The sequence below is a fragment of the Lucilia sericata genome, unplaced genomic scaffold, assembly GCF_015586225.1.
Source record: "Lucilia sericata isolate MDLA Ls3-8-SP2 unplaced genomic scaffold, ASM1558622v1 Contig000014F_arrow, whole genome shotgun sequence".
NCBI lineage: Eukaryota > Metazoa > Arthropoda > Insecta > Diptera > Calliphoridae > Lucilia > Lucilia sericata.
In genome coordinates this window covers 1,433,512-1,447,427 of record NW_023994053.1, presented here as the reverse complement: position 1 = coordinate 1,447,427, position 13,916 = coordinate 1,433,512, and the positions used below count along the sequence as shown (strand labels likewise).

At 32.7% G+C, this 13,916-nt stretch overlaps 1 protein-coding gene across 2 annotated transcripts in view; it reads left to right on the top strand.

Annotated features, from left to right (window-relative positions):
• Nucleotides 1-13,916, top strand: part of LOC119604717 (serine/threonine-protein kinase PAK 1) — a 43,909-nt gene that overhangs the window by 18,501 nt on the left and 11,492 nt on the right. For both annotated transcript variants that reach the window (XM_037957525.1, XM_037957516.1), the window contains exons 4-5: nucleotides 7,092-7,257; nucleotides 7,327-7,962. In XM_037957525.1, coding sequence (XP_037813453.1) covers nucleotides 7,092-7,257; nucleotides 7,327-7,962 — 802 coding nt within the window. The remainder of the gene's footprint in view (nucleotides 1-7,091; nucleotides 7,258-7,326; nucleotides 7,963-13,916) is intronic.

Here is a 13,916-nt window from a genome sequence, read left to right as displayed (position 1 = left end):
AAAGGAAAATTGCTATCGTGAACTTGTGATCAATTCATTCACAATAGTTGATTTTGTATGCAACAGTTGTTGAATGTTTACAAAATTCCATCACGACAAAAAAGTTAGTAAACGAAAAAAGAGAAACGGGAACATATTTCACATGAAATGTTGATTAGCGATAGGGGTGATTATGTCCGTCATCCCGACTTTTAAAATAAATTTTTAAAAACAAGAAAGCTAGCAAACAGCCCTAGCCGAAATGTCCGTGTCAATATCGTTCAAAAATATTTAAACTCATGTACCATATATACAACGCTATGCATTTAAGGGTTAAATAAAGTTCTTAAGGGGTCTATACATAATACAAGCATGATGGCTCAACCATTTGATTGTGTTTTCAAATTCGAATCATATATGACACTAGCATATATTTAGTCCTTTAATTCCCAGTCGAAGACAGGGAATTTCCAGTTCTATTTATCACAACACATCATCTTTATCTCGCTCCATGAAACTCCAAATTCCTGCAACTCGCTTTCTATCTGGCATCCACAAGTATTTGCAGGTTTTCTAGAGCCTTGGGGGTTGAATTCGAAGGCTTGCCGGGACAGATCAGTACTTGGCTTTCTCATAGTGTGCCCTAGCCAACCAAATTTTCGCGAACGTACTATGTACATATGAATTGGAGCTTGATCAGTACGTTTCCATAGATCCAGATTTAAGACAGTGACTGACGAGAAAATTCTGAGAATACGTTTGAGTCAAAAAAGCTTGACAAAAGGTTGTAAACTGCTCATTTTTCGACAGGACATGTTCCATGTATCGCAGCCATATAGAAGCAAGGCCTTTACAATGGAGTTAAAAACTTTATGTTTGATGTTTGTTGGGATGTTTTGTGATCTGCAGAATATATTAAGTGTACGAAAAGCTTGCTCTGTTTTAATCAATCTATTCTGAGTTTTTGTGATGTTCGGTTTAAAACCTCCTTGGCTCACGTCTTAGCTGGTGTTCGATAATAGCCGCGATTCGCTTATGGTATATGTGTATATGGACAATAATCTTGTTCATCATGTTTAAAAGATTTATTTCCCTCCAGTTTGAGGGAACTTGCAGCCCTTTTCCAAAGTTTTATAATTAGGCCTTCTCTGAGATCACCGCCAATTTTTCGTTCAGCCAATAGGAATTAGCGATTTTAGTAACCTCGTTGTTAGGGTCACATTCGTTTTCAGAATTTCGGTGGAATTCCATCAGGACCTAAAGATTAACCGGAATTTAAAGGCTCATGAGCCTTTTATCTCCTCAGATGTCGGTTTTGATGTCTTTATGTCCGTCTGTCTGTTGAAAACAAGATAGGACCTAAACGGAAGCAGTTTGGTATTAAAAATGGACAGATTCGGTGCAAATTTTAACATTGCCCCATATAAGGTGCGCTTTAGAAAATTTAATTTTTTAGGAAACAAATTTTTATAAAAGTCGGTTCTTAATTGACCCTATCCTCCTACACTCTTACAGATCGTTTAAAATTTATGAGAATTTTAACAAATATGGTTGGTTAATGGAATTTCTCAGGGGTACGAAAGAGTTTAGTCCATTATTGACCCCAGTCCATATTAAAGAACGCTGTTAATATTTTGAAGGTGTCTTCTTATACATTTTTTAATCATAAATGCATGTTTTTCATTTAATAATGATAATTTTGGGTTCAACAAACATTTTGAAATCCATAGAAAAGTACGAACTTTAAAATTGGTCAAAGTTCGGTTTTGGTGTTCGTTAACGAACATTATGTTGAATTGGGTCGTACTCTAATATAAGGAAAGCAGGAAAAGAATACTCCAGATATTCTGCGCCTATACAATAGACAAACAATTTGTGGCGAAGAATTATATAGATAGTTTTTTTAAAATTTATATAAAATTTTTAACATTTGAAAAATATTTCGATTAAAGTAGAATTTTAGTTTCCCTTACAACGTTTATTCAGTACTGAATAAATTATTGGATCCACAATTTAAAAAAAAAAATAGATTATGGAACTTTTGAATGTTTTAAAAGCTTATAGGGACATAAAATTGTTTTAGTTTAGGTTCACAAAACGTTCTCTTATATCCATTATATTGATGATCGCATTGTGATAACCTATGGTTTCCAACAATTTCTAAATATTCATATTAAAAACATTAATTTTTAAAAATTTCTTGCATTTAAATATATATATTTTTCTTTAAATTCAAAATCTTATTCTTACAAATTACACTTTAAATACACATTGTACATGGTGTTTGTATGCATTTTTCAAAAAAAAAAAAAGTTTACTTACGCATAAAGAATATTTATTGTACTCTACTGGTTCGTTTTGTATGTAATCCACCCGTATGCTCCCCCGTATATTTAAATGCAAATCTTTTGTTAATGTATCTACAGTGCTTTAAGGCTTATTTTCTCTTTTTTTATTTACGATTCATTTGCATTCGCATTAAACTAACTGCCTTTTACTGAATAAAACAAAAGAATACTCCTTACATTATGTATTGTAAAAAAACATGAAAAAAACAAACAATTTAAAATTAATTCAACAAAAAAACATTTACAACAAAAATACATACCCAACAAACCTTAAACAAAAACACATTTAAAAAAAAGACAAGGATATTTCTTTGTTATTTGTATATTATTTTTACTTTTTTTTTCTTTCTTGTTTTTTTCCAACAATTTTTCTCTACTATATTTAAAAAAAATAAATAAAATAATTAAAAACAAATATTTAAGCTGCCAATGAAAGTAAGTATTTGGTACTTTGTTATACTTTTACTACTTCTCTTATAAAAGTCCTTTTTCAAATGTATCCTCCTCCTCCTTTCTTTCTCTTTATCACCAATCACATACAAACATTCATTACATTAAACATTCATTTCTTACAATTATTTAACTTTATATGAATGTTTATAAAAAATACCCATGTATGTGTTAATTTATACTTTTTTTTAATAAATTACTTTGTTTATTGTATAAATTTTCATAGTTTTATGTTAAAATTTTATTTTCCCTTTTTTAACTTTTCCTCACTTGTACACATACACCCACAAAAACACTTCACTACATGTACTCTCACTCTTCCACATCACACACTGGCTAATTTATAAAACTTTTTTTCAAAAGGATTTGAAATTTTAAAGTTTTATAGCAACAAACAGAAATTGCCATAAAACTTTGTTGTGTTTTGTACTCTTTTGCAAATAAGGTTTATAATGATGGCAGTTTTTTGTAATGTGCTTATTAGGTCTAAATGCTTTTTTTTCATTTCAATGTATATGTTTGTAAATAATTATAATTTTTGTTTAAATGAACAACTTTAAACGTCATGTACTTACAAAAAAAAGTGCGTTTAAGTTTGTTTTTAGAATTGTATAATTTCCACATAATTTTAACAAGTGGAACTATTAGAAAGTATATTTTCAATTGGTCTCTTATGTATAAAACGGAAAATTTAATAGAGTAGAAACAAAAGTCTCATATTATTATATACTTACAAGAATCAACTATATCTTAAGTTTATACTGAATCTAATAATTCGATCTTATTTTATATTAAAATTTAATTTTTTTCCAAATTCCTAGTAGTATAGCAGTTGCTCTAGACATTATTAAGAACTGATATTTATATCGAGTTTATCTTTTAATTTATATAGTTTATCTTTTAAAAAATGCATTATTTGTTACACCTGAAATAAACGCTTTAGGCAATTGGCCGCAAATTCTATTCAGCTAAATGAAGTAATATGATTGATAATGACCACACATTACCAAGTAATATATGAAATAACTGCAGGTTATAACCAAAATGTGAATATTTTTTTTGGGTCGTTTCTTTTAAATACTTCACAGATTATGGAACTTTTGAATGTTTTGAGAGCTTAAGTTAGGTGCAGTAGGCAGCTAATTCCAGTTCTCTTGGATCTATTGAAGATCCCATTGTGAAAATCTGGAGGTTGCAAGAATATGTTGTTGTTGTAGCAGTGTTGTAGATTATTCCCTATTCTTCCTCTTTGTTCTGGTCAGTTAAATCAACAAAACCCAATAGCCCAGCCGCCTTTGTCGGCTGTCTTTAACATTTCCCATGTATTACCGGCTAGAGAATTGAGTACCTTGTTTCTACTTCGCATTCCGTTGCAGATCGCGGTTAAAGAAAGTTACTAACTCGGCTAAAGTGATGCAGGTTTATCTGTATCACCAACAGCTTTTTGATCCTGTCATGTTTCAGTAACCGAAATCTGAATTTAGCAACCACTCCCATCCCATCAAGGACTTCTAAGGACTTACGGTTCAATGTGAACCAATATGGTTTGCACTGTTCGGAAGCTTTGTGCTGGGTTAATGTCGCTTTATTTGCCAATTGTAGATTTTAAGCACTTATTTCCACAATTGACAACCTTCACGCCCTTAAGGATACATCCTTCGATCTACCCCCGAAAAAGGAGATTTCAACAATCAGCCTACCTTCAATTGATTGCCAAAAATCGGTACTAATCACCCCATCTGGATTATTGCGATCAATGACTGCCTGACTGGTGGATTTCTCCATCTTCTTGTTGGATAAAGAGATTTGATCATCTCCAGATCTGACTCTCTAAGTTGTCTCCTTACGGGGAGCCTTAGGAGCGCCAGCCGGAGATTGAATCCACTGGTTTGGGGGATCTATCACACTCATGAGCGCATTAGTTTTCGGGATACCACCCTCTATGCCTTTTGGCAGACTCCAGTTGATAATGCGATCGACCCATCACTCTTTTGAGTTTAAACCGGGTTGAAGGCAGCATCCACCTGTTATCTCCAGGGAGTAGATCAATTCAGAACGTCGTCAACTGAGCCGTAAACTCTATCGAATTTAGCAACGTTTTGACGGTGCCTTCTGAGAAGGAGCCTCTCCCTAGACGAAAACTTTGAGAAATCTGCCTTTGACATCTTGGGCAGAAAGGCGAGTGATCTCAACGTTCCTTGCCTCCTTCTCCTCCTTCGTTTAATAATACAAGCGTATTAATGTCCCGTAAAGGTTCGCTTGACTTCTCCTTCACGGCTACTTATTGACTGTTAGCAAGATCATCGTCAGACAAATGTAAAATCCCCAACTTCTGTGTGGCAATAGTTTCACCAAAGGATTGATTTACCCTCCGAATTGTTTCGCCATTGACTGTCGAACTTACCAATAAAAGCGTCGAATTCTTTAGACCCACTCATCGTAACAGTCTTAGTTAATTCATCGCCTTGTACTAACTGTAACCATGTATCCATACTAACGTTATCTTAGAATGTCTCGTTATCCCTCAATGAAAAAATCTCGTTACAACAGGATCAAGTATCAATAAATCTCTATTCGGAGTCCAAGTGGTAAAAACGTTTATCGAAATAGGGTTGACGGAAAATAGGACTCAAATTGTTTGATTGCCCTTTAAAATCTCCAGACTAAAATTCCTTAGAGTTGCGTTTTGAAGCGCAGGATCACAACTCGCCGTTTTAAAAAACAGCAGCTGGCGAATGGGTTAAATGGTGTTTGAAACTCATAAGGCAGAAATATTTTCATACGAAGAGCAAAAAATTGTTTATGTTTCGAACATTTATGGAGTTAATTCAGTTTATTATATTCTGCTCAATATTCTTCGCAATTTAAATTCATGTTCGAACCTTGATGAAGATGACAAGTACAGTAGAGTGAAACCTTGCAACTTTCGCTATTATAGGTTGATATTCGAGAGAATCCGTGACATCATCAACCAGTCCTGGAATAGTAGAATGTATTGCAAAATATCAAAGGTCTTATGGCCAACACTTGTTGCGAGAGCTACCAAGATTCTTATAGGACTTGACAGGCGCAGTCTAAGGATTCTGACAGGGAGCCTAACGGGGCATTTATTACTGTCCCATTTCAGTTAATGGAGCAGAAATATACCGGACTATTGCTGGTTATGCGAAGATGCAGAATCTCAGGTTGAAATGGCTGGGAAATAGATTCCATGTCAAATTGGGGGAATTGAGTTACTTAATACTCGCAGTATACTAGGTTTTATCGGGGGAATTAATAATTTCTTCGACTGGGTTTTCTAGAGAGACCAAGATTCTCTCACATTTCTTTCTTTAGGAAATCGACTCAAATCTTCTGGGTTTAAACCCCTTGTGAATTATCCTGTTTTCATTCTTTTTTCTCCTCATTATTTATGTTCTTATTTTGCACCTTATGGTTTTCGAGTAGGGTAGCACCTCGTTATGGTGCATAACCCTTCTAATCATAAACCTAAAGCTTCAATTTGTTTTAAACTTGTTTCACTGAACACCACTTGTTTTTTTAATGAACTTTTTTATGTATTTTCAATTTGTGTATTAGTTCGACATGGAAAACATTTAAACTTATGATCTACATATGTACATATGTATACATATATAAAAACTTATATTTTAAGATGTACTGTTACGGTTTCTTCTAGGTTGTAAATAAACTACATACATATATAGTAATCCTGAATGAAATAAAAAATAATTATATACATATTATACAATCCTATCTTTGCCCCACTGTAATGAATTTAATATACATATATGGAATAGTTTATCATTAATTCGTTTTTCACGGTATAAGTGTCTGATAGACTTTTTGACATCAATATTTTTGATGTTTAAATATTGATATGAAATTTTGTTGATAACTTCCTTTTTTCTCATAATATTTTTTTAACAAATAAATTCTACATTTTTGTTTATTTTAACAACATTAACACACTGTGCATTGTAATACATATTTATTGTTATTATTATTATTATGAATTCCATAAATGGTTATAGAAAGTACATGTGTATGTAAAAACATATTTAATTATTTCTTTTTTTGTATATTATTTATTAATTCATATAAACATAGGTGTAGTTTTATACAAAGCTTTCTGCTGCTAGAGCGTGCGAGCGGATATCATACTCGTATTGTAATAATGAAACTCCTCTTCGATCATTTTTTATACATATTTATTTCCAAAGAATATTTTTTTTTGCAAACATGAATTTGAAAACCATTAATATCGATGGATGGTATTAAATATGTGTAAATATTTTTTGTAAATCTTTATAGGGTATGCCAGAGGCCTGGGCACGTTTGCTTATGAATTCAAACATAAGCAAACAAGAGCAAAAGAAAAATCCTCAAGCTGTTTTAGATGTGCTCAAATGGTTTGACAATACAACCAAACAGAGGCCAAGTTCCAAATACATGACAAATGCCATAACAACACATTCGGGTAAGAGGAGTATTTTGTTGACATACATACATGATTGAATATATTTATTGATATTTTGTTTAAATACAGGTTCTTCTTTAAGTCGTGTTAGCAGCAGTAGTCCCAGCAGTACACCTACCGATTCCGAGTTACACGGCTCCAATAGCGGTGGCAATTTAATTGGTGTCAATATTGGCAGTTTAACTATAGGTGGTGGCTCGAATTCCAGCAACGTTGGCTTAAATAACTCATCTGGTCTAGTATCTAGTGGTTTAGGCAATCATCAACTACATACACCTCATCATCTTCAACAGCAGCAGTCGCATCATCAACATTCTCATCATCATCAGCAACAACAACAACAGCAGCAGCAACATGGTCAACATCATCAGCCTGCTACAATTAGTCAATCGCATTCGTATAATTTTGGTGGCAATACCGCATCATCTTCCTCACAACATTCGTCAGCCAATGAGGATGATATACTCGGTACACCACAACCACCACCGCCTCCTATAGCTTCACGTCCCGAACGTACGAAATCGATTTATACACGTCCCATTGAAGAAGTTGTACAACCTGCTGTAGCTCCTATAATACCACCACCAACAGCGGCACCTGCCACCACACCAACAACACCGCAACACAATAATGTAGCTCAGCCTCAATTTAAGACACCAACACATGTGACCGCCTCAACTTTAGATAAAAATAAAAATAATGCAAGTAAGTTGAAAATCAATCAGATTTATGTTTCTTTCTATTTTAATTTTGTCATCAGGTATTAATTTGTTTATGTATTTAATTTGTGGAATCAACAATATGTTTTATATAAAGAGCAACAATTGGCTATAGTGTGAACATGTGGAAAATTTGCATTTCCATGTATTAATATAATACTTTTGATGCCTTTGCCAGTTATCAAAAGCTTAGCATTTTTTGCAAATTTCACTTTATTTCTGCTCGTTTCACAAATCATTTTTATATTTGTTGCTCTTTAAAAAACAATTTTTAATAATTTGTTCTAGTGAATTCACAAACCAAAATATACAATGAAACACATAGAAGAAATAGATTCCTAATACTAAGTATTCATTTAAAATACTTTAAAATCGTTTAATCCTAAAAATATTTAAAAACTAGAAGGAAATATTTCCAAATCGCCTACATTCGGAACGATTTTCTAGTCTGGAATTAAGCTTCGAGTTAAATCAAATTTGTTTATTATACCATTCACCTTCTGTAATAAATCCTTAATAAATCAAAGATTTCAGTTTAGTAAGTGAATTCAAGAATGATCACTTGACAAAAGGCTAAATAAGTGAAAGACTGTGGGAGCCATAAATGCACTAGCTTCAGTCGGTCGGGGAGGTTCGCGTCTTCCTATATTTAGTCTCAAAAGTACAGATATTATTTATTTCTATAGACTCCCGTGAAATTAATTTAACAAAATTTTTAAGTGGACCACCATAACTATATATTTCAAAACAAAATCCCCTATATAGTTAAGTTTGAGATAATAGAAAGCAAGTCTGTGATAATGTTACCTACGATGTTAAGATTCCATGCTGTTATTTGGAATCTACGGCTCAAAACCCACGCCTACCTATATTCTGTTGCCGAATCTTTCTGGTCAGAATCCCTCGTTAAATTAATCCTCACTTATATTACACCATGAACGAAAACATTAAAGTTTTTAGCAATTCATCACAAATTTATTCATTCTTCTAAATGATTCAACCCATAAACTTAATGTATCTTAAAAAGCAAAATAATAAACAAAATTTATAAAGTTAAATAACAACAATCTCTAATAATTAGGTATAAGTATAAATATTTAAATATAATTACAAATAACAAAAATAACGATAATAGTTAATTCTGTATTGGACTGATTCGGTAACGTTTTCAAAATATTTAAATGTAAAATGGATTTAAGAGATAAGATCTGTCAAGAAAATAAAGTTACAAAATTTCGAAGAACAACAAAACAAGTAAATATACGTACATACGTAATGAGAAAATAAAAATTCTTGCCATTTGTTTTAAATATTATTATTTACATTATTTGAATTAATATTGTTTCATTGTTCTCATTTTTTTTGTTGTTGTTTTCTAAATTTAGTTTCTCTTTCTGATTTTACCTCTTTTACTAAATTTCTTTTCTATACCGATTTTGTGGTTTTTGTTATTTGCATGTTATTTTTGATTTTTAAATTTTTTATAAAGTTTAATTATTTCATTTTTAGTTTTTAAGAGAATATGCAAGAGTAATATTTTTCATTTTTTTATATACAAATTATTAATGAATTTTACACTCACCAAATTTAAAGACGTCGCAGAGGCCTCTCGATTTCCATTAGGTGTGATGTTGGACTAAATGATAGTTAATGAATGAAAACAAAAATCTTGCATATACGTACAAAAAAAAAATAATAAAGTATTAAGAATTCGTAGTATCTATAGTATAAACATAAAGATGCTTAGGGTTTCCCTTTAGGTTTACTATTAGCAAAGTTATTTGTGATACTTAAACAAATTTGATATTAAAACAATATTTAATACCATAACAAAACTTAACTCATAAGATCAATATGGCTTATGTTCGAAACTATACAATTATAAAATATCAAATTAAATAACATTTTCTAAAAAAAAATACTTAATTTAAACTAGCTGGGACATATGAAATAAAGGTTTTATTTAATTTTAGGTAGATATGTATCCAAAGAAGGAATATATTTTATTATGTGCATCAGAATGCACATGGAGAAAAATCCATTTAACTTTAACTAAATTATAATTTACTTTTGCAAATAATTGAAAGATGTGAAATTATATTGACTTTGCCTTCGAAATTATATTCAATTTATATTCAGCTTAGATTAGGTGGTTGATATTTGTAGCTTTTAGGTTATCGGACGTGCTTAAACTTTGCTTTGTGATTGAAAAAAATTTTTCACAATAGGACTATAATTTGGGTAATTACTATATGCAAGAGTAAACATTTTTGGCTGGCTATCATTTAGTCAAATTGTTAACGATGATAGACCAGCCAATGTTTTACCATCACTTTTTGAATTGGAGATATAGAAATTAATTAATTTTGTCCAATAGCAATTAACAAAATTGAACACCATTTGTTTACACAATGTGAAACTCCAGTAAATTTTGACTTGAAATTCATAAGAATTATGGACAAATCTTATACCATGTGGTAGTTCAATCTTACATAAGATTTACGTCCATCTTCTAGTAGTCTTTAACACTTCGTATTCCTTCAAGTTATTTCCAAGATTTGTGATTTGACAAAATATTAATAAATTTGAACTTGATCACTTGTATAATTTTAATTTAAACTTTAATGGTAATAGGAGTAAAGACGTCTAATTAGTTGCACAATCCGATGAGAAAAAAAAAGAATTTTTGGAGTTTTACATTAACGAAAGCACGTTCGTGGCTAGTGTTGTTAAAACTTTTCCCACCATATCTCAATGATTATTTTTCCATAAATAATTAATTATGATAATCATTAATTTTACCTCAACATTTAAAACAGAGTTGGTTTGAATAAGCTTTTTACCAGTTGGACACATTTGCTTATTACTACTTTGTTGTCGGTGAGATATTAAATATGTTTATAAACATTGGTAATGTGCTCTCCACCGCAACATGTTTTGATAACATCATTGATCCTCTATCGTACATACATAAATATGTTGATAAGAAATGTTGATAGGTGCGAATGTTGATAAACAAATGCATGTATATAAGTATACACAGTGATTCAATGGATATAAAATTGATAGGAAGTTCTGATAAATATGTATGTTTTCTACCATAATAAATGTATAACAACTTTTAGGTATAAATTTATAACAAACGTATTTTTCAAATAATAATAATAATAATAATAATAATAATAATAATAATAATAATAATAATAATAATAATAATAATAATAATAATATTGAGTTAATTATTAAAAGAAATACGTATTAAGCAAATTTTTTTATATTTTGAATACGGGATTTCTTGTATGAATTCTACTTAAAATTCGTAAATATCCTAGCAGCATAAAATGGTATATAATAAAACAAAAAAAAATTTACTAAACAATCCTCAAGAAAAATAGTTTGGAATTTGTGGAAAAATATAAAAACAAATAATTTAGACTTTTGTGATAAACGTCTACTACAAAACCAAGTAATATTGAATCCTTGAATTAACAATATTAACTGGAAAAAAGAACGTTTATAATTTAAGATCTTTAGAATGAAATGTACCGATAAGTTTGCCTTCCATATCTTCTAGTTTGTAATAATGATTTCCCAGTTTTTCGCGTACTTTGGCCTTAACAAACATAGGAGCAAATTTCGCATTAAAGTGTTTTTCGAAATTGCTCTGTACAAAATTTCTTCTCCATACTTCTTGACCTATTTTATATGTTTGGGGTCTAGTTCTCAAATTATAATAGTCTCTATTATGCTCGTATGCTTTTTTAATGTGTTTTTGTAAATCACGTCTAACTATTTGAAGGCTATCATCCCTTGTAAGCTTATACGAAGGCTCATCCAAAAGTTTAATTTTCCTCAATAATGAGTAAGTAGATCCATGCGTTATCATATCAAACCCATAAAGGGCGTGATAGGGTGAAATTTGTATAGAGCTATGTATAGAATTCCTTAACGCACAGCTTATGGCACTTATGTTTTCGTCCCATCGGGTATGGTCACTTTTTAGATAAGCTCGGATTCCGGCAATCAATGAACGATTTACTCGCTCGGAGGCATTAGATTGCGGAGAGTAAAACGCGGTATACACATGAGTAATTCCTAATGACGTAAAAAATGCATTAAGGTCGTTAGCCTTAAATTGGGAGCCATTATCGCTCACAATAACCTCAGGCACTCCATAAGTGTGAAAGATTTGTTTTTCCAGGAAATCTTTGATAGCAGATGACGAGAATTTTCGTAGGGGATGCAACCAGTGGAACTTAGACAGATGGTCTAGAACAATTAGTAGACCAATATATCCGGACTTACTACGAGGGTATGGCCCTAATAAGTCCACATAAAGCCTTTGGAATGGACGTTCAGATACTATCTGCTTACCCATTTCCGGCTTCATTATGAAGTTTGGCGCTTTAGTCGCTTTACACACCTCGCAGTCCCTTACAAAATCACGTACATCTTTCGACATACCAGGCCAGAAGAAAAACCTTTTGAGTAATTCCAATGTTTTGCACATCCCTCCGTGAGATGTGGTTAAAGAGCTGTGGTGACTAGAAATTAAATCTTTTCTCATGTGGAGCGGAATCCAAAGTTTCCAAGATTTTCCCTCATTCTCTTCTACTCCATCATAAGGCTGTGTCCTTATGTATACAAATTCATCAACTATTTTTATATCAGGATATTTTTCCTGATTATTAGTGATTTTATGACGCAAGTTAACGTAATCTTCGTCCTGAAAACGAGTAGAGGAAAGGTCTATTTTTGGAAATTCTAGTTCTAGAGAGGAAATGTCATCACTTGGAATCCTAGAAAGGGCATCCGGCACAACGTTATCGCGACCTTTGCGATGGCTTACAGAGAACTTGAATGCTTGCAACTTTAGAGCCCATCTCGCTAGTCTGCCGCTTAAATTTGGTTGTCGCATGAGCCAGACAAGGCTAGCGTGATCGGTGATTACTTCAAATTCCTGTAATTCCAGGTAACACCTAAAACGTTGGATGGCCTCTAAAGCTGCAAGACATTCGCGTTCCGTAACACTGTAGTTACGTTGTGCGGAATTGAGTTTCTTGCTCATAAAAGCGATTGGCCTCTCTAGGCCTTCATCATCCATTTGGATCAAAACGGCCCCTATGCCATAATCACTGGCGTCGCAATGAACGAAAAATTTCCTACTGAAATCGGGGTTTACGAGTACAGGTGCTGTGGTCAAAAGGGATTTTATCTTTTCGAAGGATGTTTGGGCCTCTGGGGTCCATACAAATTTCCTTTTAGATGAAAGTGTCTCAGTAATGGGAAAGACTATTGTTGAGAAGTTTTCAATAAACCTCCTGTACCACCCCGCGATTCCTAAGAATCCTCTGACTTGTCTCAGATTGGAGGGTACAGGCCAATTCACAATAGCGCTAACCTTCTCTGGGTCAGTCGTTATTCCCCCGTCGCCTATTACATAACCTAGGTATTTAACCCTAGTCACGCAAAAATGACTTTTGCTGACATTTAAAGTCAGATTGGCCTTCCTAAATTGTCCGGCGACTCGCAACAGAACTTCCAAATGATCTTCAAAGTTTTCCGACACGACTACCAAATCATCCAGGTATCCAAAAACATTATTCTTGAGATCGGCTGGCACAATGTCGTCCATAAGGCGGCACATGGTTTGCGGGGCATTGCACAGCCCGAAAGGCATTACAACAAATTGGTATAATGGCCTTCCGGGTACTGTGAATGCCGTAATAGCCTTCGACTCATTTGTTAACCCGATCTGCCAGTAGGCATCTTTCAAATCAAGCTTCGAAATAATGTTTGCTTTTGGAAGACGTGAGAAAATGCCTTCAATGGAGGGTAGAGGATATGCATCCTTTTTTGTAACAGCGTTTACTTTCCTAGCGTCTAAGCAGAGGCGTACTTTATTGGGTTTGATCACTAGCCTCATGGGGGAGCTCCAAG